We start from the raw sequence: 23872 nt of genomic DNA on the forward strand, positions 1-23872 counted from the left end.
ATATTCCAGTGCGCATTTAGTCGGATCCGTTAGGTTGGATCCGCCTGTATCCGTCAATATCCGCCAAAAATACAGAAAAATTCCTGTTCGTATCCGTCAGGATCGGTGGCATTTCCGTACAGTGTACGGCTCCGTATTCGTCGAAAATACCCTACTTTCGGATTCTTCCGGAAATATTCCATATCCCGGTGCGGAAATAGTCGGATACCTTACACGACAAAAATACAGAAAAATACCGGTACGTATACGCCGGGAAACGAGGCCATTTCGTGCAGTGTGAGTGTTGAGCATGAGCTGGATATGAGTCAACATGTACATGGAAAGTCAGAATTGAATACTTGGGTGGCAGAATCGGTTGTTCAACGTGTAGCTTTCAATGGCTCATTCCGTTTCACACGTACGCGTGTCGCTGCTTGATACGTTGTGTACGTCAGTATCAGATTTTCTATGTACACAGTCGCCCTGGACTAATTTACATATCATATGCATTTTAGCACCATGTCTGTGTCTAACTACCGTCTCAACGTATGTGAAAGGTCAAAGGTTGATGACATGAAATAATTCCCTTGGGACAGAGAGCTCCATCTGCATCTTTCGTCACTAATGCTTATTACCATGCTTTCATATACCAGATCATGAGACTTGAAGCAAGAAAAACTGGCCCTTGAATGATATTTTGGTATAGAAGAAATCAAAGTCGACGTAGCTTGAGAGAATAACATTTATTCAACATGAAAATATCTTTAAGTCAGAAGCTACTGCCTCTGTTTTTGGGAATTCAAATCTATTTCTGTTTCCTATAAGACAGCACGTCTAAGTCATGATGATAGTGTAATGGAAAACATAACGTTGTAGTGCAAAGATTGATAACAAGTGCCGAAAAATGTATGGAAGGTAATAACTGCAAGCCACTTATTTTAGATCATGAATGAAAAACAGTAATAGTATGTGGTACTGTGCATGTGCACGTGGCTTAAACCAAACCTATATATCTATATCTATTTGCAGACCAAATTACGACAAATAGATAATTATACTACACAAAGCAGAAACGACATGTAAAAACTATGTGCAAGTCCAACACAGAACACAGAGCACTTATATTGTAAATTACGTCACAGTGCCGTTTCTTTCAACTGAACCCAATCCAAAGACAGCTTCCTTATATAGACCACGCTCCCGCTGTCCGATTCGTCCGACACGGGAAAACTCCTGAGCGACGGCAGTTCCGCGAGTACTGGTCGGCGCATGGTCCTTTTCTCCCCGGGCCTGCCCTCTACAGCGTACGGTGCCAGCCGATCCCTCCACGAGCGCACCCCGTTGAGCTCCAGTACAGCTATGCGGGAGGGGTTGCCTGTGTGGGCCGACGAATTCGACAGGTGGCGCCCCTGCAACACGGTGGGGCTGCGGAAGCAGTTGAGGATGGTGGAGCGGAAACGCGTGGAGAAGAGGGAGTAGATGATGGGGTTGATGCTGGAGTTCAGGAACGCCAGGGACCGCATGAACACGATCAGTTTCATGACGGTCCCGCTGCCCAGCGCCACGATGTTCTCCTGCGGCGCGAACAGCATCCAGAGGTGGAACACCCTGTTGGGTAGAGTATTGCGAAAGGTCAAGGTTGATGTCATGAAATAACTCATGGGCAGAACATCCTGTCGGCAGAGTATGCGAAAGATTAAGGTTGGTGACATGATACAACTCATGGGCAGAACACCCTGTCGGCAGAGTATGCGAAAGATTAAGGTTGATGACTTGATACAACTCATGGGTAGAACACCCTGTTGGGTAGAGTATGCGAAAGATTAAGGTTGATGACATGATACAATTCATGGGCAGAACACCCTGTTGGGTAGAGTATGCGAAAGATCAAGGTTGATATCATGAAATAACTCATGGGCAGAACACCCTGTTGGGCAGAGTATGCGAAAGATTAAGGTTGATGACATGAAATAACTCATGGGCAGAACACCCTGTTGGGTAGAGTATGCGAAAGATTAAGGTTGATGACATGAAGTAGCTCATGGGCAGAACACCCGGTTGGGTAGGGTATGCGAAAGGTCAAGGTTGATGTCATGAAATAGCTCATGGGCAGAGAGTTACGTCTACATCTTGTGCTTATGACCATGCTTTCATGTACCAAAAAGACTTGAAGCACGACAAAAACTGGCTCTAAAATGGTATTTTGGTTCAGACGAAACAAAACTGGACGTGGTCCTAAAGAATAGCAATTATTTACGGTGAGCCAGTTGTCAATGCGGAGGATGGTACTCAGGCTAAAAGTTACTGCCTCTGTTATCGGGAATTCAAATCTATTTCTGTTTCCTATTAGACAGCACGTCTAAGTCATGGTGGTGAAAAGCATCCAGAGGTTGAAGACCCTGTTGGACAGAGTCAGCATTTAGGCCCTGTTCGCAGTTGGTAATAAGGGGCCTGTCACACTTGTGCGTTTATTCAAGTGCGCGTGAGTTGGGCATCAACATTTCTTTGGCTTAAGTAAAGTTTGAGGGGAAGAAGTTGTCCTTTGAGAACCTGTACATGTCATCTTATCACTTGGATGTCTAACCTTTATCAACGTACCTGTTGGGCAGCATGCAGATGAAGAACACGAGCACCACCACGATCAACATGCGGATGACGCGCCGTCTGGCCTGGGTAACGATATAACGATGATGAGTTTATTGCAGGTTCATGCCCATGAGATAATTGCGAATAACATGAAAAGGACGGACAAATAATATAGAGCAGCATAGCGTAGATATCTCTGGTACTTGAAGGCAAAATAACTCTAGTGCTTAAAAGCATGACTATTTCCTGTTCTTTCCGAGTTGGTAACTGGTACTTAAAAAGGTCATATCATATCATATCAAATCACATATATCATATATCATATATATCATATATATCATATACATCATATATATCATATATATCATATATATCATATATCATATATCATATATCATATATCATATATCATATATCATATGTAATATATCATATGTAATATATCATATATCATATATCATACTATATGGGAAAGGTCACAACTATCACACCTGTTGCTGGTGGCGGAAGTTCCCGCTGGTCTCGTCGGAGGCTCTCCTGACCAGGCGGCGGATGATGAGGCTGTAGAGGGACGAGAGGATGAAGAAGGGGACGACGAAGAACATGACGGTCACGGCCACGGCGTACACGTTCCGCCACGACTCCGCCAGGCTCATCTCGCAGATCTCCACCTCGGATCCGTTAAAGCGGTAGGTGGAGAACTTCACGATGGCCAACATGGGGCTGCTGGTGAGCAGCGAGAGCCCCCATGCGGCTGCGATCGCTACTGCAGTGCCGCGCAGGCGCCTGGTGGCCTGGGCTTGGAGAGCGCGGCACACGCCCCGGTACCGGTCCACGGACACAGCCATGATGGTCAGGATGGACAGCTGGAGCACCAAGGCCTCTATGAACGGCGCCAACTTGCCTGGAGAAACAAAACAAAACAGAACCATTAAAATCTCATACTATGCATATGGACTGAACTATGCAACATGGTAATGTTTAGGACAACAGAAAGATGCAAAACGTATAGAAAATCAAAGAAGCATCTGTTTCTGTATAGCCGATATAACAACCCTTTGGCGCAACACACCAGCATCGCAGGCACGCCGCGTGACAGCTGGTCATATTGCACTGAACGGCCTGTCACACTGAACCTTTGCCCACTAACTGCAAGCGTTGTTTAAACTTAAAGCTATCTAGTGAGGATGCTCCGATATTTGATGGCAACGAGTTCCATTCTACGATAGTTATAGAAAAATACATATTTTGGAACACATCAATCCTAGATTGATAACTCTAGTTATGACTATTTTGTCTTGTCTAAGCTGGTATTAGGTATTTAGCAGCCTGTACAACTATGACAAGTTCATGTGCTGTGACCAAAAGTTCACGTGAGATAGCAACGTCTATGGGCGTAGAATACAACAAATCAAAAGGAGTAAAAAGCACAAAACTTTTACAAAGAAAGGAAGAACATAATGTCAACTTTGTCAATCTTGTAAACTATTTTTTCTTGTCTAAGCTGGTATTAGGTACTTTGCAGCCGGTACAATCATGACAATTTTATGTGCTGTGACCAAAACTTCACGTCTATGGGCGTAGAATACAACAAATGAAAATAAAAAACTTTTACAAAGAAAGGAAGGTCACGATGTCAACTTTGTCAACTTTATCAACCTTGTAAACGCCAACTCAGCAGTGTGCCGCGCAAGAAATCTTCCAAACAAGCCTGTCTGGAAACTGTGTAGAGCGATAAAAGGCTGTTTTCGCAACCTGATCTAAACATGCTATTCCGTACGGATTACGGCGTTGAAAGTGAACCTTTCAACAAGCTGCAACAAACGATAAGACCCTCTCTTAACTTTCAACAGCCTCTTTCCCAAATGATTCTCGAAATTCCCCCGCATTTTTGTTTACTTAGCTAGATTTATGGTATCCAAATCTTAACTTATCACATCCCTTTTATTTTTGCCGACTCTGGCGCCTGTCTGGTCCTTGAATGATACGGTGGTTGTCCCTGTGGCAGAATCAAAAACGCTCTTACGGACTGCAATTTGGACTTAAACCTTCGCCACTTATGAAACCCGCCGCCATCAAATACGCGGGGGTATTTTGGTGTTGATCAAAGCTGTCTGAACAAGGCACTTCGATCATCCATAGATGCGAGGAACCTTCTTTTGGAAATTTGAAAGTTCGTGAAGGTCAATGCAATTTCCTGCCATCTTCACATCGCATACCACATGTCAAGCATTATTGGGGTGTCAGCGATGCTATCGCATTCATTTTTCGTCAGTTCATTCAGATCACGTTGCGTTACCGTGCTTTGTAAACTCTTGTCCGTGAGCTTGCGCGACTGCAGGGCCATCATGCATTCCGCTCTGTCGTAAGCTATAAGTGATTTCCTGCGTTCGGCAGTAGTGATGATGACTCGTCAATTCTCGGTGTATGCTTATCCACTAACCGGCGCCATGAACCATTGGATGCATACGTGAATAGTTTCATCAGGATGAACCGACGTTTCGGTGACCATCTGTCACCTTCTTCAAGGCAATTCTGACTGGTTCACATAGCAATGCAGCACAGGTGTTGCTGCTTATACATATTAATGAGATGCAACCGCAAATATTTACATATGTATCATAACAGGGGATGACATCACTATGCGGTCCCAAACGTACAGAAGTGTAACACATACACAAATATATATATATATATTGATCAAAAAACAATGCAACGATTATCCTCTATTTCTTAAGGATGCGGTCCCAAACATGTATCTCATTAATATGTATAAGCAGCAACACCTGTGCTGCATTGCTATGTGAACCAGTCAGAATTGCCTTGAAGAAAGTGACAGATGGTCACCGAAACGTCAGTTGAATAAATCTCTTGGTTGTGTAAAAAGAGTCTTTTTATTCATTGGATGCATAATTCCATGTCATGATTTTATTTTTGAGATTTGAGTGACCACCTGAGTAGATGCAGTAGTGATCAGGAATTTCGCCATTTACATCAATATTTGCCAATTGTCAATGCTCAAAGTGTCGTCATGAACCATTTAACACAGAAAGTCCATGCAATTATGTATTCTGCACTGTCTAGAGTTATGAGTGACCACCTGAGCAGCTGTAGTAGTGATCATGAGTTTTGCAATTTACATCAATACTTGTCGATCCTCAATGTCTTCCTCGTGTTCAAATCGTCGCCATGGACCATTAAACACATAAATTCCGTGCCATGATGTATTTTACACTGTCTAGAGTTATGAGTGACCACCTGAGCAGCTGTAGTAGTGATCATGACTCTCGAAATGAACATCAATATTTTCTAATTCTCAATGCTCAAAAAATTAATGCTTCTGCACTGTCTAGAGTTATGAGCTGTCCAGAGATATGAGTAACCACCTATGCAGCTGTAAAAGTGATCATGAGTTTCCCCATTTACATCTATATTTGTCGATCCTCAATGTGTTCCTCATGTTCAAATCGTCGCCATGAACCATTGAACTCATAAATTCCATGCCATGATGTATTTTGCACTATCTTGAGATTTGAGTGGTCACCTGAGCATCTGTAGCAGTGATAATGAGTTTCGCCATTTACATCAATATTTGCCAATCCTCATGTGTTCCTCATGCACATAGTGTCGCCATCTATTCTATGCTACTTCGCTGTCTAGAGTTATGAGCTGTCCAGAGATATGAGTAACCACCTATGCAGCTGTAAAAGTGATCATGAGTTTCCCCATTTACATCAATATTTGCCAATTGTCAATGCGTTCCTCATGCACATAGTGTCGCCAGGAACCATTGAACACATACATTCGATGTTCCTGCACTGTCAAGATTTATGAGTGATCACATGAATTTCCCCATTTACATCAATACTTCAATTCCTCATGCAGAAAACGGCGCCATGAACCATTAGATACATATACATTTAACGCCATAATATATTCTGAATCCTCGAGAGGTCTGAGTGATCACCAGGGCATCAGCGATAGTGATCATAATTTTCCCCATTTACATCAATATTTGCCAACTGCAATGTGTTTCTCATGCTAAAACGGTGCCATGAACCATTAGATATATACATTTAACGCCATGATATATTTTGTCGAGAGGACTGAGTGGTGACGTGAGTAGCAGCAATGGTGATCATGAGATTCGCCTTGAACATTAAGATACGCCAACCCTCAAAGTGTTCCTCATGCATAAAACTTCCATCAACCACCGAATACATTGTTTGTTTGTACTGCATACCCGGTAAACCGCCTCAAGGTGTAACACACCAGGTTTGTACTGAAGAGTGAACAAGCTGCATATCTGGACACATTCTATATGATCCACTTACACCGCGTACCGGGAAGGACCCCTACTCTTTTCGATAAGTGTGGTGGGTTCTTTAAAATGCGTAAGGCGTGGCTCTTTTCCCAAACACGGGACCTCAACTTTACGCCCTGTCCGAGGGACGTCCCTAATCGAAGCTATGTACTCATTTTCACCTGAGTGAAGTGAGGACAATCGTGTAAAGTGCCTTTCACAAGGGCACAACGTCAACGGGACAAATCAGAGGACCCCGGATTCGAACCCAGGACCTCTGGGCCAAACACCCTGCCGCTGCGCCACCGCGACGCTGCTTACATACAATACATACATTCAAATTCACCACGTATTCTAAACCGTCGTAGGGTAAGAATGATTTCCTGTGTACCGGCAGTGGTGATAATAATTTTCCCATTGACTACAACATGTTCCATCTGTGTATTCGTTCCTCGTGGCTGAAAACTTGCATACGTAGAAGCCCTCGGGCTGAAACAGGAGCACGTGTGTATCTAGAAATTGTGTTATCATCCCAAAGGGCATCTTCATACGGTGCTAAATTGGTTAACTAATAATATTCCTCGACGGAAGTATGAAATGAAATCCCGATAACACCAATTTTTCCTGACCTCAGGGAAACGTAAAACCCTAGTGACCACATTTACTGCCGGTGAATCACACTTTTCGCGGAGTTTCTTTTTTATCTCTTCCTGCCAGAATCTCTTTTGAAGTCTGGGCTCCAACATTCTCGTGACTTATGATCCATTTCCCTTTACGACATGTTGCGCGAGGGAAACCCATTTTATCTCTGCGAAATGATGGTGTACCAATATCAATATGGGTCCTGTTGCGATGGGCATTCGAATGACGCGTATATCTTGACAAGTATGCATGGGGAAGTCAAGAAACGCATTTGGAAAGTGACGCCAACCGGGTGCAAATTTGTCACCTGAAATTGCGAATTTTCGGAAATCTAAAAGAAAAGTCCCGATTGGCAAAATGACGCAAATGTGTGCAAAAACTGCAAATCTCTTTTTGATGTCTCTTAATCGTTGTATTTTTGTTTTGATTTAGTGGCAACACGGTTTCAAATAAAGCTACCTTGTGTCTAACATTTGGACGAAACTGAGTATGCCAAATTCCGGGCGCGAGTCATTTGTTTATAGAGGTCACATATTTTACCCGTGCACCGCACCTCAATATGACCGCAAAGGGAAATTGGAGAAAATTAGTTGGTGCACTTTTCGCGCGCAATTTGTCGCAGTCCAATGAGCTACCCGCTTAATGCTTCAGTCCCAAGTGAAAAAAGGGCCCCGTCGGTAGTTCACGTTTTTTTACACTTTCGGGCGTGACCCCTTCATGGCCCCGTGGGACACCCTGTGGCTGCCGGGCTATTTTGGGGCCCGACCGGGACCCCGAATCAATCTAAGTTGGATTTGAATTCAACGCGGCACCCGGCAACAAATAAACGCCGTGAGCTAATCGTACGAGCACTGGGAGGTCCCCTAAACACCCCCTCCCCCCACATCCAACCCTGTACACGGCAGTCCACCGGGACGAATTTGTGGCTTCTTGGCTTGGCCGGAATTACAGTCTAGCAATTGGTGCAATTGGGACCAAAGCAAGAACCGGATTCGTATTCTACCTGCGACGTCAGACGTTCTAAATCTACATTGAATGACAAAGTCTCGCTTCTTGGCAGACGTCGGAACGACTAATGGCCGTAAAACGGGCAGCAATGCGACAGGGCGTGATTTGGGACAGCTAAGATGTATGAAAGCGGTACGTCCTCTGATGCGTTCACTGGACTAGCATACAATATGCTCTTCCGGGGAGAGAGCATAGAAGCGTATGTTGAAATGAACTGATGTTTCCTTCAATGTATATCAATGATACTAAACTACTTTACATTTACCTTAAAGGACAAGAAGGCAGGACCCAGGGTTCTCCTCCTATAAAAACTATCTTCTGTCAGGGAGTTAGTAACTAAATTGACTCCAACCCTCATCCCAACATCATAAATGGATCATCCTCTGTAGGGGATCTCTACCCGTCTGACTCCCAGAACAATAGAATCGGATCAGAGCAGACGACAGGAAATCATTTGCATATTAACTGACGTCTCAAGGTTTGAAAAATCCTGTATTTCCCTCACTAGTTTTTGGAGAAAACATTGTCAGACCAACAAAATAACCCAGATACATGTAGGTGTAACAAAGCTACGTAATCAATACAATACGTAACTTTGCTAGGCATCTTTCTGAAAATCATAACATTGTGTTTTCAACTGTCAACGCAAGGAGTAAACCTCCTTGGTCAAAGCAATCCCTTCAAAGTTGGAATTGTATCTATATTTTCCTCAGCTGAATTAGCTTTGATAGCTGTGTGTCTACAAGTATGACTTATACAATTGTGGTGACTACTTGGTAGTCTAAGAAACCAGTATAGACTCATGATCAGGGGCTCTGTAGAAATGTAATTTGTATACTGACAGCCAATGTTTGAGACATTCTACAGGGGCTCTGTAGAAATGTAATTTGTATACTGACAGCCAATGTTTGAGACATTCTACCAGTGAGCATGACAGGCCAGTGTTGTAATTGCTTCATTTTCTTGGTTAGGTACTACAAAGCTGACTTGTTTATGTGCAACTATACTTAATTGATTCCTTTTACACACTATATGATTTCGAACATGTGCTGATCAGAAGTAACTTCAATACTTGGTAAATCATCTTAGCCAGCGAGCCCCTTCACTGATGTGAACACCACGGCATTCAGAAGCAGACTGAGGTCCGTGAGTTTACGTTAGCTGAATTTATTGGGTGGATTTATAGTCCACCCTTGCTCTTTAAGGGACAAACACCAGGTTTTAAACCAAGAATCTAAATTGATATGTTAATGAGGTGAAGACAAGTAAGGATGGTTCAATTTTATTCAGTAGTTTGAGTAGTGTCATTGACGTATCTTATTACCTGGATGTCTAGCCTTCATCAACAAAAAACACATTTGCTTGCAAAATATTCCCTCTCCACTTTTATGCGATTCATTTCTCGTTGAAACAGCAAAGTCAGAGGAACATCAAACTGAAACATGATTGAAAGCATACTCACCAAGCAGAGGAGGGGTTCCAGCTGGTTTTTGACGTGTTTTTAGGCGTTTTTGTCGGGCGTTCTACTTTGTCTTTTTTTTTTTTCTCTTCAAGCCCTTAATGGTCCCCGGGGTGGAGCACTGTCACCTTTCTTCAATGGAAGTAAATGGGTTTTCCCCGCCCCGAGGTCAGTGCTGGCAGAGGTGGGGTTTGAAGAGACAAAAAAAAGACAAAGTAGAAAGCCCGACAAATACGCCGAAAACACGTCACATCCAGCCGGAACCCCTCCTCTGCTCGGAGGGTATGAAAACATCGCAGTAGACATTATACAACAAAGTCAAAGAAAAATCGTTGTGCTCGCATTTTACAGCAAAACGCTTAGCGCCTTTTAATCCTCACCTTTTCGTGAATAGCGGTGACCTATAACAACACTGAGCTGACCTTTCTACGCAAACCGTGATGATAAATGGAGCACACCTCCAGGAAAGGGGGTCATCACGGGATCAGTTACCGTTTACACTTCCCTAAAGCCATTCCTGTCAGACATCCTACGCCTTCCTATGTGTCTGATAATCTTTTAAATTACAAGCTGATCCTCGTGGCTTTGTAGCTACCATTTCGTCCATTAAAATGTACTTCAGTAAATAGCAGGTTCCGTCGAAGGATAATCCTTTTGAACACAATAAACCCACAAACTCACGCCTGAGGCCGATAGTGAAATGGCAGGGTGTTATGGGATCTCTTGGAAATCAGCTGGCTGAAGAGACATGTTTAAAGATGAATAAATAGATAAATAAATAAACTTAGCCTCGGTTACGGATGTCCCGGCAATAGGACGTTAAATGAAGGTTCCGTGTTTGAGAGCCACTCCTGGTTATTTTTCGCAGTTATTAGAACATTACAGAGTGGCATGATGCTAGTCGAACAAGCTATCTGCCACCAAAAGATCAAAACCATACCACGTCCAGGTCAACAAACACAAAAAATTGAAGTTCTGCTGCAGTACCAAGGTCACATACTAGGGGGCCCAAATCGACCTTTACATTCGTCTTACCAACACCTACCCGCATACCAAATATCATCATAATCCATCCAGAGGTTCTTGAGTTTTTCTAACTACAACAATCCGGAAACACAGTCACACAGGCAGACACACACACACACACACACACACACACACACACACACACACACACACACACACACACACACACACAGACAGACACAGACACAAACACAGACACACACACACACACACACAAACAATATCTACACTTTTCATGGAGATAAAAATGGTGTAACAGGATACTTGTAGGAAGGTTGAGCTGAAAATGAAGTCTCAAAGGAAGGCTGGAAAATTCAGAGACAGAATCACAGGCAAATTCATAAAAATGAACAAAACAAGAAATCTACCAAAGATATAAATAATGCACGAGGGTATGAGATTTTCAATTCCTTGTTGTGAAAATGAATATATTGGTTCCTTTAAGTTTTGAAATCTTGACCTCGGCTTCTCAGGACTTTGGTAACAACGTACCCGGTTCAGAAGGACACCGGATAGTCTCTGTGGGGAATATCCTTAATTTTGATACCCTGTTCCAGTAGGTTTGTAAGGATTAGTCAGTGACATGGAATTGGTTCCTTCTCTTTTATATATAGCAAACGTCTGACAGAAACCCGCTCTGCGCTGAGAATCACGCTCGCAGCCACGCTCCGAAATCCATTCTTCATGTGCCTGCCCACATCAGAACCGATTCCAGTTGACTTAAGTCAAGACTGAAGCAAGTTTTTTAGCCCGAAGTAAGAGCATATTTTACACGACCAAAAAGAAAGTACATGCCAAGGTATCAGCAGTACTTTTGCCACCACCCTTGGCATATAGTGACTCACAATTTATTAAAAGTTTTTGGACAGACAAGGACGACGTGGCACTGCACTGAAGTCTTTCATAACGTATTTCAACAGTGCCACGTACAGAGAACAATATACCCTTTTCTACACCTGGTTGGGGTTCCCATGGGCACACCATTGGTGGCATGTCAGAGGATACGAAACCTAGACCTCTGGGTTCTGGGCCTCTAATCGTTACGCCAACACAACGCCACAAATGGCCACATACAACGACTCACAATTTGGCTTGCACCGTTCTTTCTGCTGTGTCAACAGGACTTCCCTGATGCCCCCCGCAGATAAAACTATCCACACAAGCCAACATGAGTAATGTTGTGTCAGCTGCCAGGCTCAGCCGGCAAAGCTTTTGAAAGCAACGTTCATGGGCCACTCACTTTAGACTTGCCTTCAGTTTACAAGCTATAAAGTGAATGAAGTGTTGATGTAGAGTGCCATGTGCCAGACAGGTGTTTCTGCGAACGCATCTCGCCAGAAGCATGTCGCCATGAAGGTTTTACATGACAGAAAGCTTGATGCGCTCTAGATGTTAGGACCATTAGCGTTTGTCTACTTCAAATTCCTCCCCATATATGGCACAAGAGAAACAGGAGATCATATCCTTTCACATGACTGGTGCCCAATACAAAAACATGACTTAAAAAGTATATATATAAATGAATGCAAAGCAAATACATAAACAAATGAGTGAATTTAGACTGGGGTGCAGTGTAACATGTACATATATTTTGAGAATCAAAACGAGTGGAGATGAGATTGAAATAAGTGAGTTTTGACAGCTTTCTTAAAGGATTCATATCTATTTGGGCGTAGTTTCAGGCACCTTAAGTTAGTCATGAAAAGACGGCTTGAGTGTTAACTTTACTTGGCATGATTCCAGTCACGAAGTGATCATACATATAAATGACTATCAACGGTATTTCCAAAACTTTCCTTTATCACTGATCTTGATTTGATCTCAACTAAAGAAGCACATAGACAGGCATCAAGCTGGAGACATTGAGCTAAGGAATGATCTCATAATTGCTCTCTGACGTCTCGTCTCCAGAGCCTTGGGATACAGACTGCCTCTATTTAGTCTTACAATAGATAGTAGACGTATATCACCCCAGACGTCTGAAATGAAGATTTAGAACTCATCCCATCAATTACCAGTAAAATGGGAAACATGCTCCGGTATGTACAGTTCCACGAATGGCTATGGAATCAACCGAAAGCTCTGGTTATATTTCTGAGACAAGACTTTTCACTTATAACGTACCGTTCGAAGAAAATAAAGGCTTTGGCTGGACTTGACATGACTTCGCAAAGTGTCGACCTCTTTTGCCTTAAATTGCTGTGTGACTTAATACGTTGATGAATGTTAGACGTCCAGGAAGTAACTTAAAAGATACCCCAAAAATATTTACTCAAGCAACTGGATAAAATTTTGAAACAGACGTTTCAGACGGTATCCGCTGTCTTTCGTCAGTGACTAATGATAGGACTGGGAAACCAGGTTTTATACCAAAAGTCTGAATAGATATGTTAATGAGATTAAAGACAATTTAGGATGTCTTGACGTAGTCTTCAAACGAAGATTAATTCAAGACAAGGTTGTGTGCTAATAGTTCAATCAGCCACTGTTGTTTTAGTACAGGAGCTAAATGTTGTTCGTCCGGGGGTGGGGGTGGAGTTTTCTGAGTGAGACCTGCATACTGAAAATGGGGTGTTATTTAAGCTATGTTATCATAATGTCCAAGATACGTCTGACACATACTCATTAGCATACAACCTTGTCTTGGATTAATCTTCTTTTGAAGACTACGTCAAGACATCCTAAACTGTCTTAACCTCATTAACATATTAATTCAGAGTTTTGGTATAAAACCTGGTTCTCCAGTCCTATCTTTAGTCACTGACGAAAGACAGCGGAAATTTTATCTAGTTGCTTGAGTAACCAATTTTGGCGTATACGTCTGACAGGTTTGTCTGGGAACGGTTGCCTAAACAATAGCGTTAAATGCCAGTTAAGGAAATGGCGCAACGTAGGAGCATGGAGTATCGAACCCGGGATCTACTGGTTCTGAGCCCAACATTCTAACCGTTGCGCCACACCTACGGCAGCAACGCCACCAAAGCGGCCATTACCTGGCATTAAATACCATTGGTAAATCACACTTTTCGTGCCTCACAGATCAAGGACGATATTAAAAGGAAACAACATGTTGGCCTGTTTGATATCATTTGGTGTATCCTTCGCTTGGATAAACTCCACAGCAACATCCTGTAGCACCACAAGTTCTAATGATAGACATGTTACATCCTGTCCTGTTGAGCTACGATTGTAAAGTCTTCACACCAGTGGTTTTCAACGGAAACTACCATGGAAACGCCCATAACAGCAACTATAGGCTGAAGTATCGACTTAAGTCTTCGCAAATATAAATTGGTCTTGTTATACTTCAACTCAATGACCTGTAGCACTATAAGATCTAATGATAAACATGTTACATCCCGTCCTGTTGAGCTACGATGGTAAAGGCTTCACACCAGTAGTTCCTAACGGAAATTACCATGGAAACGCCCATAACAGCAACTATTGGCTTAATTATCGACTATAGTCTTCCGCACAGATAAATTGGTCTTGTTATACTTCAAATCAATGACCTGTATAACCACAGGATCTAATGATAAACATGTTTGACATCCCGTCCTGTTGAGGTAGGATTGTAAAGGATTTCTTCATTTAAGGAAAATACAATGGAAACGCCCATAACAACAACTCAGTCCACCGATGCCGTGATTATAGGTTTAATAATCGAATTTAGTCTTCGCACATATAGATTGGTTTTGTTATAGAGTCCATTCCAAGTCACCGCACGGATGTTTGTTGCCATCGTTTAGAATCAATCTGAAACTTTTGTAAGTATTTATAATCCATATTCCATAGTTTCCAATCATTTCGAAATATGTTTACACTTTCTAATTGTTCCCACGTTGTCGTGGAATATTAAAAAAAATATGGCGCCGAGAACAATATTTTTGATACTTTCTAAAGATTGATTACATCCCCCTGCCTTTATTTCGAATTTCCTATCTTTTTTTCGAAAGAAGAAATTCACAGTCTGCTGTTAATTAGTTAGATTACACCCAAAAATAGACGTAGAAAGGCAGCGCTCACACCCCGCCGTGCTCTCACGGCCGGCCGGTCGGGAGTAACGTAAACAAACAGTTAACGGGTCTACCAACAGCACAACAATCCGAAAGAAACATTATCAGTGCCTAATCCCTTGGCTTCCCTATCAATCAAACGAAAAATCTTGCAGAAACCAGCCAAATGCGATAGAAATAACAGAAAGTACTGACGGAAGTTGTTACAGTAGGCTGTCGCCCTCCCCACAGGCACGCCAGGACATGCTCTGGGACTAAACAACTGACCTTCAGCAATTCCCTGTCCCAGTGCAAATCAAAAACGTCAATCAGCCAACAGGGTAAAGCATAGAGGCTTTATTGTTCCAGAGATGAAGAGTGTCAGATCGTGGATTTTGTTTCGCAATCAAAACTTCATGTTCGCGCTCCTGTTGTTGCATTCCCGGCAGACGGCATGACGCGGGCTGTTTGCAGGGGAACACGCTGTCAGAAATATCATTATGTATCTATCTTTCAACATATGTCGACAGAGTTTAAGATTTGAAGTAAATAGCCTAAGTATTACAGTATTTCAGTGCTACATTATTACTGTGAAATTTCGTATCTGTAATCATTTTACGTTGGTTTAAAGTATTTACAAGGAGTTTGCCCCCCTACACAAAGAATAGATTCTCCCAAGTAGCGGCGGCCTTTCCGGCTATCCCTTTGTATTGTGCCGAATGTCGGGCTAATTTGGCGCGGATTAACCTTTTGTTTTTGCTCATTACGTCTTGTCCTTTGACCACTATCGGTTCCTGATCGTTAGCAACATTTGCTGGCCCTTTTAGAGTAGCAAAACTACAGTTGAATTGTGCTTATCTGGACTAGAGGAACTCGGAGACGGTGTCACGGCACAGTGACTTCCTGCTCGGTCGGCGGTCCACGCCCGATCCAAAACAGGCTTTGTTAGGATTAGCGGCTCGTTACAGGGGGCAAATGACCCATATCTTTATTTCGAAATGTTTCGAAACTTGAAACAAATCAGTTCATATTTCAAATTTGTTTTGAAAAATGATCTTTTTTGACAGTAACTTTCGAAATGTTTGCAAATTCTTGAAACATTTTCTAAAACATGGTACTCTCATATTTACTTTTTTTCTAAACATTTGTTAATATTTATAACAGTTTATAATTATATAACAAATATTCGAAGATATTATAAATATCCCTAAAAAATCCGTGTGGTGACTTGGAATGGACTCTATTTCAAAGCAATAACCTGCAGCACCATAAGATCTAATAATAGACATATTAGATCCTGTCTTATTGAGCTACGATTGTAAAGGCTTGACACCTGAAGGCTTCTTATCAACAGAAATTACCATGGAAACGCCCTTTACAACAACAGTCAATCCCTGGCGTGACTATAGGCTTAGTCATCGACTATAGTCTTCGCACAGATAAATTGGTATTGTTATACTTCAAAACAATGACCTGTAGCACCACAAGATGGTTGAATCCTGTCTTATTGAGTTACGATTGTAAAGGCTTGACACCTTAAGGCTCCTTTTCAACATAAATTACCATGGAAACGCCCTTAAGAGCAACTATAGGTTTAATCATCGACTATAGTTTTCGCACAGAGAAATTGGTCTTGTTATACTTCAAAGTAATATAACCTGTAGCACTACAAGATATAATGTAGATTAAGATGCAATTTCATCCTGTCCTGTTAAGCTAGGATTGTTAAGGCTTGACACCAGGTCTTCAGCAGCTACCATGGAAGCTTTCATAACAACAACAGAGTCAATCGCTGGCGTGACTTACGGCAATTAGTTTCACACAGCGGGGATATGAAAAGATCTCACAGACCAGAGAAGATAAAGGAGATCGTTTATTGCTCTGCTTGATATCACTTGGTGCAGTCTGGGATCAATTTGTCTTGTTATACTCCAATAAGCAATATCCTGTGTTGCCACAAGCTCTAATGATATACAGGTTTACCATCCTGTTGAGCTAGGACTGTGAAGGGTTTTATCAATTGCCAATGAGGCATGGTTCGGTATGGATTGTTCCATGTATTGCCATAGAGTCTTATAAAAGCTCATGTAATATTTTGATAGACATTTGCCAGATCTTTTACTGAAGATCTTATATACCATTTGTAAAGTATCGGTCACTTTTGCTTTAAATTGTCGTATGACTCTGTTTGGAACAGCGCGGAGGACTCAAAGGACTTCAAAGACCAAGGATGATAGATCGCATATTGTTCCACTTGAGATGAGTTGATTCTGTCTTCGCGCAGATAAATTACACTTGTGATACCCCCAAAGCAATATCCTGCAGTGCCGCAAGCTCTAATAGACAGGCTTCACATAAATTACTCCAACAAGCACCATCAGGTAGCACTACAAGCTGTAATGATAGACAAGTTACGTCTTGTTGAGTTGTGACTGTAAAGGCTCGACACCAGGATTTTTCTCAACGGAAATTACCATGGGAACGTCCATAACAACAATTTAGTCCATCGCTGGCGTGACTATAGGTTTAACTATTGACTATAGTCTTTGCACAGATAGATTCATCGTATATATATTCTACAATAAGCACCCTCAGGTAGCGCTACAAGCTCTGATGATAGACAGGTTACATCCTATTGAGTTGCGACTCTAAAGGCGCGACACCAACGGAAATTACCATAGGAACGTCCATAACAACAATTTAGTCCATCGCTGGCGTGACTATAGGTTTAACTATTGACTATAGTCTTTGCACAGATAGATTCATCGTATATATATTCTCCAATAAGCACCCTCAGGTAGCGCTACAAGCTCTGATGATAAACAGGTTACATCCTATTGAGTTGCGACTCTAAAGGCGCGACACCAACGGAAATTACCATAGAAACGTCCATATAACAACAACTTAGTCCATCGCTGGCTCGACAATAGGATTAATTATTGACTATAGTCTTTGCACAGATAGATTCGTCGTATATACATTCTCCAATATGCACCATCATTTAGCACTACAGGATCTGATTATAGACAGATTAAATCTTGTTGATTAAATCTATGACTGTAAAGGATCGACACCAGGAGTTTTCTCAAAGGAAACACCATGGGAACGTCTATCGCTGGTGTGACTATAGGATTAACTAGCTCCACACTGCGGGTGCTTACAAGCAATTTACCCTGCTTTCTCCAAGTCTAACAAGTCGTGTCTTTGGTGGCTTTACGTGTTTGCAACCATGACCGAATCGTTTTATTGAAAATATAAAGAAAAATGCTTTTCATTGACAAAAACAGTAGAACAAGAAAGATAATTCGATATGAGTTGTTCCATGCATTGCCATGGAGTTAAATGAAAGCTAGTTATCTTCAGAGGCTCTTTATTGTTTTATTTGAATTTTCACAATGTAAAAGGGAGGGGAAAACAAGTGCAGAAGCACCTTTACAAGTTGCCCTTCCACTTTTGCCATACACTTGATTTATCAAAGCTCTCGTACATAATAAACGTTTCAACCTCTTCTGCTTCAAATCGTTCTATAACTTTGATCGGAACAACGATGAAGCACGTCCAGCCACCTTACGGACCAGGGACGATAAGTGAAATCGTGTGTCGTTCTGCTTGATATCATTTGGTGCTATCTTCACACAGATAAATTGGTCTAGTTATACTCCAAAGCAATATCCTGTAGTGCCAACTGGTTACATCCTGTTGAGCTAGGATTGAGAAGGCTTTTCATCAATTGCCAGTGCAATAAGACATATTATTCGATTCGTTATGAAGTGTATCATAAATTCCCCGTGATCAAAGGTTTTGTCCATTCTGCCCAAAGGAGATTGAAGATGAAAGTCACTTTATCATGAATTCTTCAAGATATGAGGATAAACGCTCAAAGCTATTCACCTTTATCTCCGCTTGTTCAAATGAATTCAATGCGCTCAGACGGTTCTGTCGATAGATTCAATTACATACTAGGAGGTGATAATCCCTACTGTGTACAGATAGGTATCTACATCAAAGAATATTTGGACATCAGAACAAGCAATGTATAAGTATATGACATGTGATATTTCGATATGTTGCTCTATCCCATATGATTGTGTGTAATCAAACTCATTTGTATGCACTTATTCGTTTGTATGCATGTATGTATGTAGTAGACCTTACGAAAGTCGCTGTGCTTTTGTTGTGTCAATAAAGATCTTCTTTTGTATTGCCATGGAGTCAAATCAAAGCTCTGGGAATCTTGCTCAGACCTTTGCCAGACCGTTTTGACCAATCAAAGTTCTCGTACTTTTGTAAAGTATCAACCTTTTATACTTTGAATTGTTATATACTTTTTTCGTTACAAAATGAAGGACATTAAGCCACCCTTACAGACAAGGTATGATAAAGAAACTCCGATAATTTCCTGCTTTGTGCAACTCTTTGGGGTTCTGGCAATCGCGTTACTGGCTACATCGGCACTGATGTGGTTATTTGGGGTATCATTATCAAAGATGAAGATGAGAGAGGAGCCAGGTTTATTTATTTATTTATTCATCTTGAAACGTATGGGTAGTCTCTTCAGCCAAAAAGGCTGATTTCCAAGAGAGCCCATAGGGGTACAGATGATAAATAAAGGTCATAACATGAAATAATGATTAAACATAGGAATACATACAGAACAAATCAATATGTCAAACAATAGCACTGAAATCATCAAAGAAAAGCAAACAAATTAAGTTGAGAGGTCAGAGGTCAAAAATCCATAAAATAAACAAAAGGTTATCGCCAAATGACACTTGACAGGAGCAATCATCATAGCTTGTCGCAATGTATCTCAATCCAGTTCAGTGCAACTTCGTTCGCTTCCCGGAGCAATGTTATCGCGGTATTAAAATGGAGGACTTTTGTACATGTCTGCAACGATTCCCAATGGGACCAGGCGTCATGTGGCAGGAAATATGGAGACTGTGGCCTGGGACTTGGTGTAGGTGGAATAGCGGTGGAAGTAATTAATCCCACGGGGTGAAAAGGTTGAATACAAGTTGTCTATGCATTCATCAGGAACGAACAAGACTGAAACCGATATAACTGATATCTTTGATCCACAGTGTCGTCCGGAGAGCTATTCTGCAATCTTAAAGTTCACAAATGCAAAGGAGATCTGACATGTCGTGGGTAGAAAAATGATGGAGTATGCGATCCTGAGACTGAAAAGTCTCTTTAGAAATCCCCTAAGTGGAAATGGTTCGTACGTAAGGGAATCAATCTATCAGACGTACTTTGTACAAAGTAAAGTATTACCGGAGCATGCTAAAATTCACGGAGTATATCTGATCTGACTGAGACTTAGTAGCACCTACGTGTTACACCAAAATTGGAATTTGTCGGAAATATGTCAATCAAAGGGTTGCTTGAATGACACGCCTAAAATCGAAACTGTCCCGCAGGTCTCCTATGTTCAAAGTACGTCCATTAGAGGCATTACTGGGGCATTTCAGAATCCACGGAATTAACATATCTGAGACTGAAGAACACCTACATGTAACGCCAAAGTGCGTATGTTTCGTATATATGCAATCACTTGCAAGAGCCTCTTTCAAACATGTCCCGAAAATCGAAGCAGGCTTTTTATGTGTTAAGTACGAATTTAACTTTGAGATCTTGCAAAAAATCACTACCTTTCATGTAGAATGGCTTCCCACCTTCGGTATGATCAAAGACAGGTTGGCGTTTTCATTACTGCCACGCTGACCACAGTAAGGCGGCGTTGTGCTAGCCTCCGTTGCAGGCTTTCCCACGACGATTTTTCAACCTATCGGGCCAGGTTCATTGGCTGGGGGGGGGGGGGGGGGGCTGTGTTACAGGTCACAGCGGTTACAGGGTCACGGCGGTTACAGGATTCCAAGCAGATACGGGGCCTCAAGCAGATGCAGCTCCCCAGGCAAAGAACCTGGCCCGATAAGTTGAAAAATCGACGTGGGAAAGCCTGCAAAGGAGGCTAGCGTTGTGCAGGTGGAGCATTAGGGTGCATGCGTAATGTGGCCCCGTGTATTGATCCTCTACATTCCGCGCAGCTGGTAACGTAGTCGTGATGTCACCCACGATATTGCCACATATTCTCTTAGGGGCGAATAGATGAAAGCCAGATAAGATGATTAGAAATGCTTTTCTTCTCTGCGCTCTTTGGTAAACATCAGTCGCCAGAACGTCTGTAGTTTAATTGCAAATAGTTTTAGAAGTGAGTGCAGGGATTTTTTTTCAAGGCTAAAACAAATAGATCAACTTTGCAAGTGTCATGACGAGCCCTACCCTGGGAGAACAGACCCCGTGCTTCGGCGCGATCAAGCTCACCACATGCACGCCGGAGCTTTTCGGGTCCACTGTCCCGCTGGCCCAAACGATACAGCACGCCCCACTCTCATATAGCCCCCAATCTCCGCTAGCCCCCAATCTCCGCTTGCCCCCAATCTCCGCTAGCTTCCAATCTCCGCTAGCCCCCATCTCCGCTAGCCCCCAATCTCCGCTAGCCCCAATCTCCGCTTGCCCCCAATCTCCGCTAGCCCCAATCTCCGCTAGCCCCCAATCTCCGCTAGCCCCCAATCTCCGCTAGCCCTCACTCTCCACTAGCCCCCACTCTCCACTAGCCCCCACTCTACGCTAGCCCCCAATCTCCGCTAGCCCCCAATCTCCGCTAGCCCTCACTCTCCACTAGCCCCCAATCTCCGCTAGCCCCCACTCTCCGCTAGCCCCCAATCTCCGCTAGCCCCCAATCCCCGCTAGCCCCCAATCTCCGCTAGCGCCCACTCTCCGCTAGCCCCCACTCCCCGCTAGCCCCCACTCTCCGCTAGCCCCCACTCTCCGCTAGCATCTACTCTCCGCTAGCCCCCACTCTCCGCTAGCCCCCACTCTCCGCTAGCCCCCACTCTCCGCTAGCCCCCACTCTCCGCTAGCCCCCACTCTCCGCTAGCCCCCAATCTCCGTCAGCCCCCACTTTCCGCTAGCCCCCACTCTCCGCTAGCATCTACTCTCCGCTAGCCCCCACTCTCCGCTAGCCCCCACTCTCCGCTAGCCCCCACTCTCCGCTAGCCCCCACTCCCCGCTAGCCCCCACTCTCCGCTAGCCCCCACTCTCCGCTAGCATCTACTCTCCGCTAGCCCCCACTCTCCGCTAGCCCCCACTCCCCGCTAGCCCCCACTCTCCGCTAGCCCCCACTCTCCGCTAGCATCTACTCTCTGCTAGCCCCCACTCTCCGCTAGCCCCCACTCTCCGCTAGCCCCCACTCTCCGCTAGCCCCCAATCTCCGCTAGCCCCCAATCTCCGTCAGCCCCCACTCTCCGCTAGCCCCCACTCTCCGCCAGCCCCCAATCTCCGTCAGCCCCCACTCTCCGCTAGCCCCCACTCTCCGCTAGCCCCCACTCTCCGCTAGCCCCCACTCTCCGCTAGCCCCCACTCTCCGCTAGCCCCCAATCTCCGCCCAATCTCCGCTAGCCCCCACTCTCCGCTAGCCCCCAATCTCCGCTAGCCCCCACTCTCCGCTGGCCCCCACTCTCCGCTAGCCCCCAAGCTCCGCTAGCCCCCACTCTCCGCTGGCCCCCACTCTCCGCTAGCCCCCAAGCTCCGCTGGCCCCCACTCTCCGCTGGCCCCCACTCTAGATCTCCGCTAGCCCCCAAGCTCCGCTGGCCCCCACTCTCCGATAGCCCCAATCTCCGCTAGCATCTACTCTCCGCTAGCCCCCACTCTCCGCTAGCCCCCAATCTCCGCTAGCCCCCACTCTCCGCTAGCCCCCAATCTCCGTTAGCCCCCACTCTCCGCTAGCCCCCACTCTCCGCTAGCCCCCACTCTCCGCTAGCCCCCACTCTCCGCTAGCCCCCACTCTCCGCTAGCCCCCACTCTCCGCTAGCCCCCACTCGCCGCTAGCCCCCAATCTCCGCTAGCCCCCACTCTCCGCTAGCCCCCAATCTCCGCTAGCCCCAATCTCCGCTAGCCCCCAATCTCCGCTAGCCCCAATCTCCGCTTGCCCTCAATCTCCGCTAGCCCCAATCTCCGCTAGCCCCTACTCTCCGCTAGCCCCCAATCTCCGCTAGCCCCCAATCTCCGCTAGCCCCCACTCTCCGCTAGCCCCTACTCTCCGCTAGCCCCCACTCTCCGCTAGCCCCCACTCTCCGCTAGCCCCACTCTCCGCTAGCCCCCACTCTCCGCTAGCCCCCATCTCCGATAGCCCCCACTCTCCGATAGCCCCCACTCTCCGCTAGCCCCACTCTCCGCTAGCCCCCACTCTCCGCTAGCCCCCATCTCCGCTAGCCCCCACTCTCCGCTAGCCCCCACTCTCCGCTAGCCCCAATCTCCACTAGCCCCCAATCTCCGCTAGCCCCCAATCTACGCTAGCCCCCACTCTCCGCCACCCCCACTCTCCGCTATCCCCCAATCTCCGCTAGCCCCCAATCTACGCTAGCCCCCAATCTCCACTAGCCCCCAATCTCCGCTAGCCCCGCCCCACTCTCCGCTACCCCCCACTCTCCACTAGCCCCCACTCTCCGCTAGCCCCCACTCTCCGTTAGCACCCAATCTCCGCTAGCCCCCACTCTCCGCTACCCCCCAATCTCCGCTAGCACCCAATCTCCGCTAGCCCCCAATCTCCGCTAGCCCCCACTCTCCACAAGCCCCCACTCTCCGCCAGCCCCCACTCTCCGCTAGCCCCCACTCTCCGCTAGCCCCCACTCTCCGCTAGCCCCCACTCTCCGCTAGCCCCAATCTCCGCTATCCCCCACTCTCCGCTAGCCCCCAATCTCCACTAGCCCCAATCTCCGCTAGCCCCCACTCTCCGCTAGCCCCCACTCTCCGCTAGCCCCCACTCTCCGCTAGCCCCCAATCTCCGCTAGCCCCCACTCTCCGCTAGC

The 23872-nt window shown here is 44.7% G+C and overlaps 1 protein-coding gene across 1 annotated transcript; it reads right to left on the bottom strand.

The window, feature by feature from the left end:
- Positions 1-703: 703 nt before the first annotated feature.
- On the bottom strand, positions 704-3465 carry LOC136428317 (nociceptin receptor-like). Its single transcript, XM_066417731.1, has 3 exons — positions 3057-3465; positions 2578-2648; positions 704-1587 (listed from the first exon to the last, which is right to left on the bottom strand). The coding sequence occupies exons 1-3, from the start codon at positions 3411-3413 to the stop codon at positions 1116-1118; spliced, it is 900 nt and encodes a 299-aa protein (XP_066273828.1). The 5' UTR covers positions 3414-3465; the 3' UTR covers positions 704-1115.
- Positions 3466-23872: the final 20407 nt, after the last annotated feature.

The sequence above is a fragment of the Branchiostoma lanceolatum genome, chromosome 1 (genome assembly GCF_035083965.1).
Source record: "Branchiostoma lanceolatum isolate klBraLanc5 chromosome 1, klBraLanc5.hap2, whole genome shotgun sequence".
Lineage (NCBI taxonomy): Eukaryota > Metazoa > Chordata > Leptocardii > Amphioxiformes > Branchiostomatidae > Branchiostoma > Branchiostoma lanceolatum.

Bases quoted from the DNA above. Each gene is read 5' to 3' on its own strand.
- LOC136428317 (XM_066417731.1), bottom strand. From the start codon at position 3,413: ATGGCTGTGTCCGTGGACCGGTACCGGGGCGTGTGCCGCGCTCTCCAA. The intron at 2,649-3,056 runs GTGTGATAGTTG...ATCGTTACCCAG, and splicing joins ACTTCCGCCACCAGCAACAG to GCCAGACGGCGCGTCATCCG. The intron at 1,588-2,577 runs GTACGTTGATAA...TCTACCCAACAG, and splicing joins ATCTGCATGCTGCCCAACAG to GGTGTTCCACCTCTGGATGC.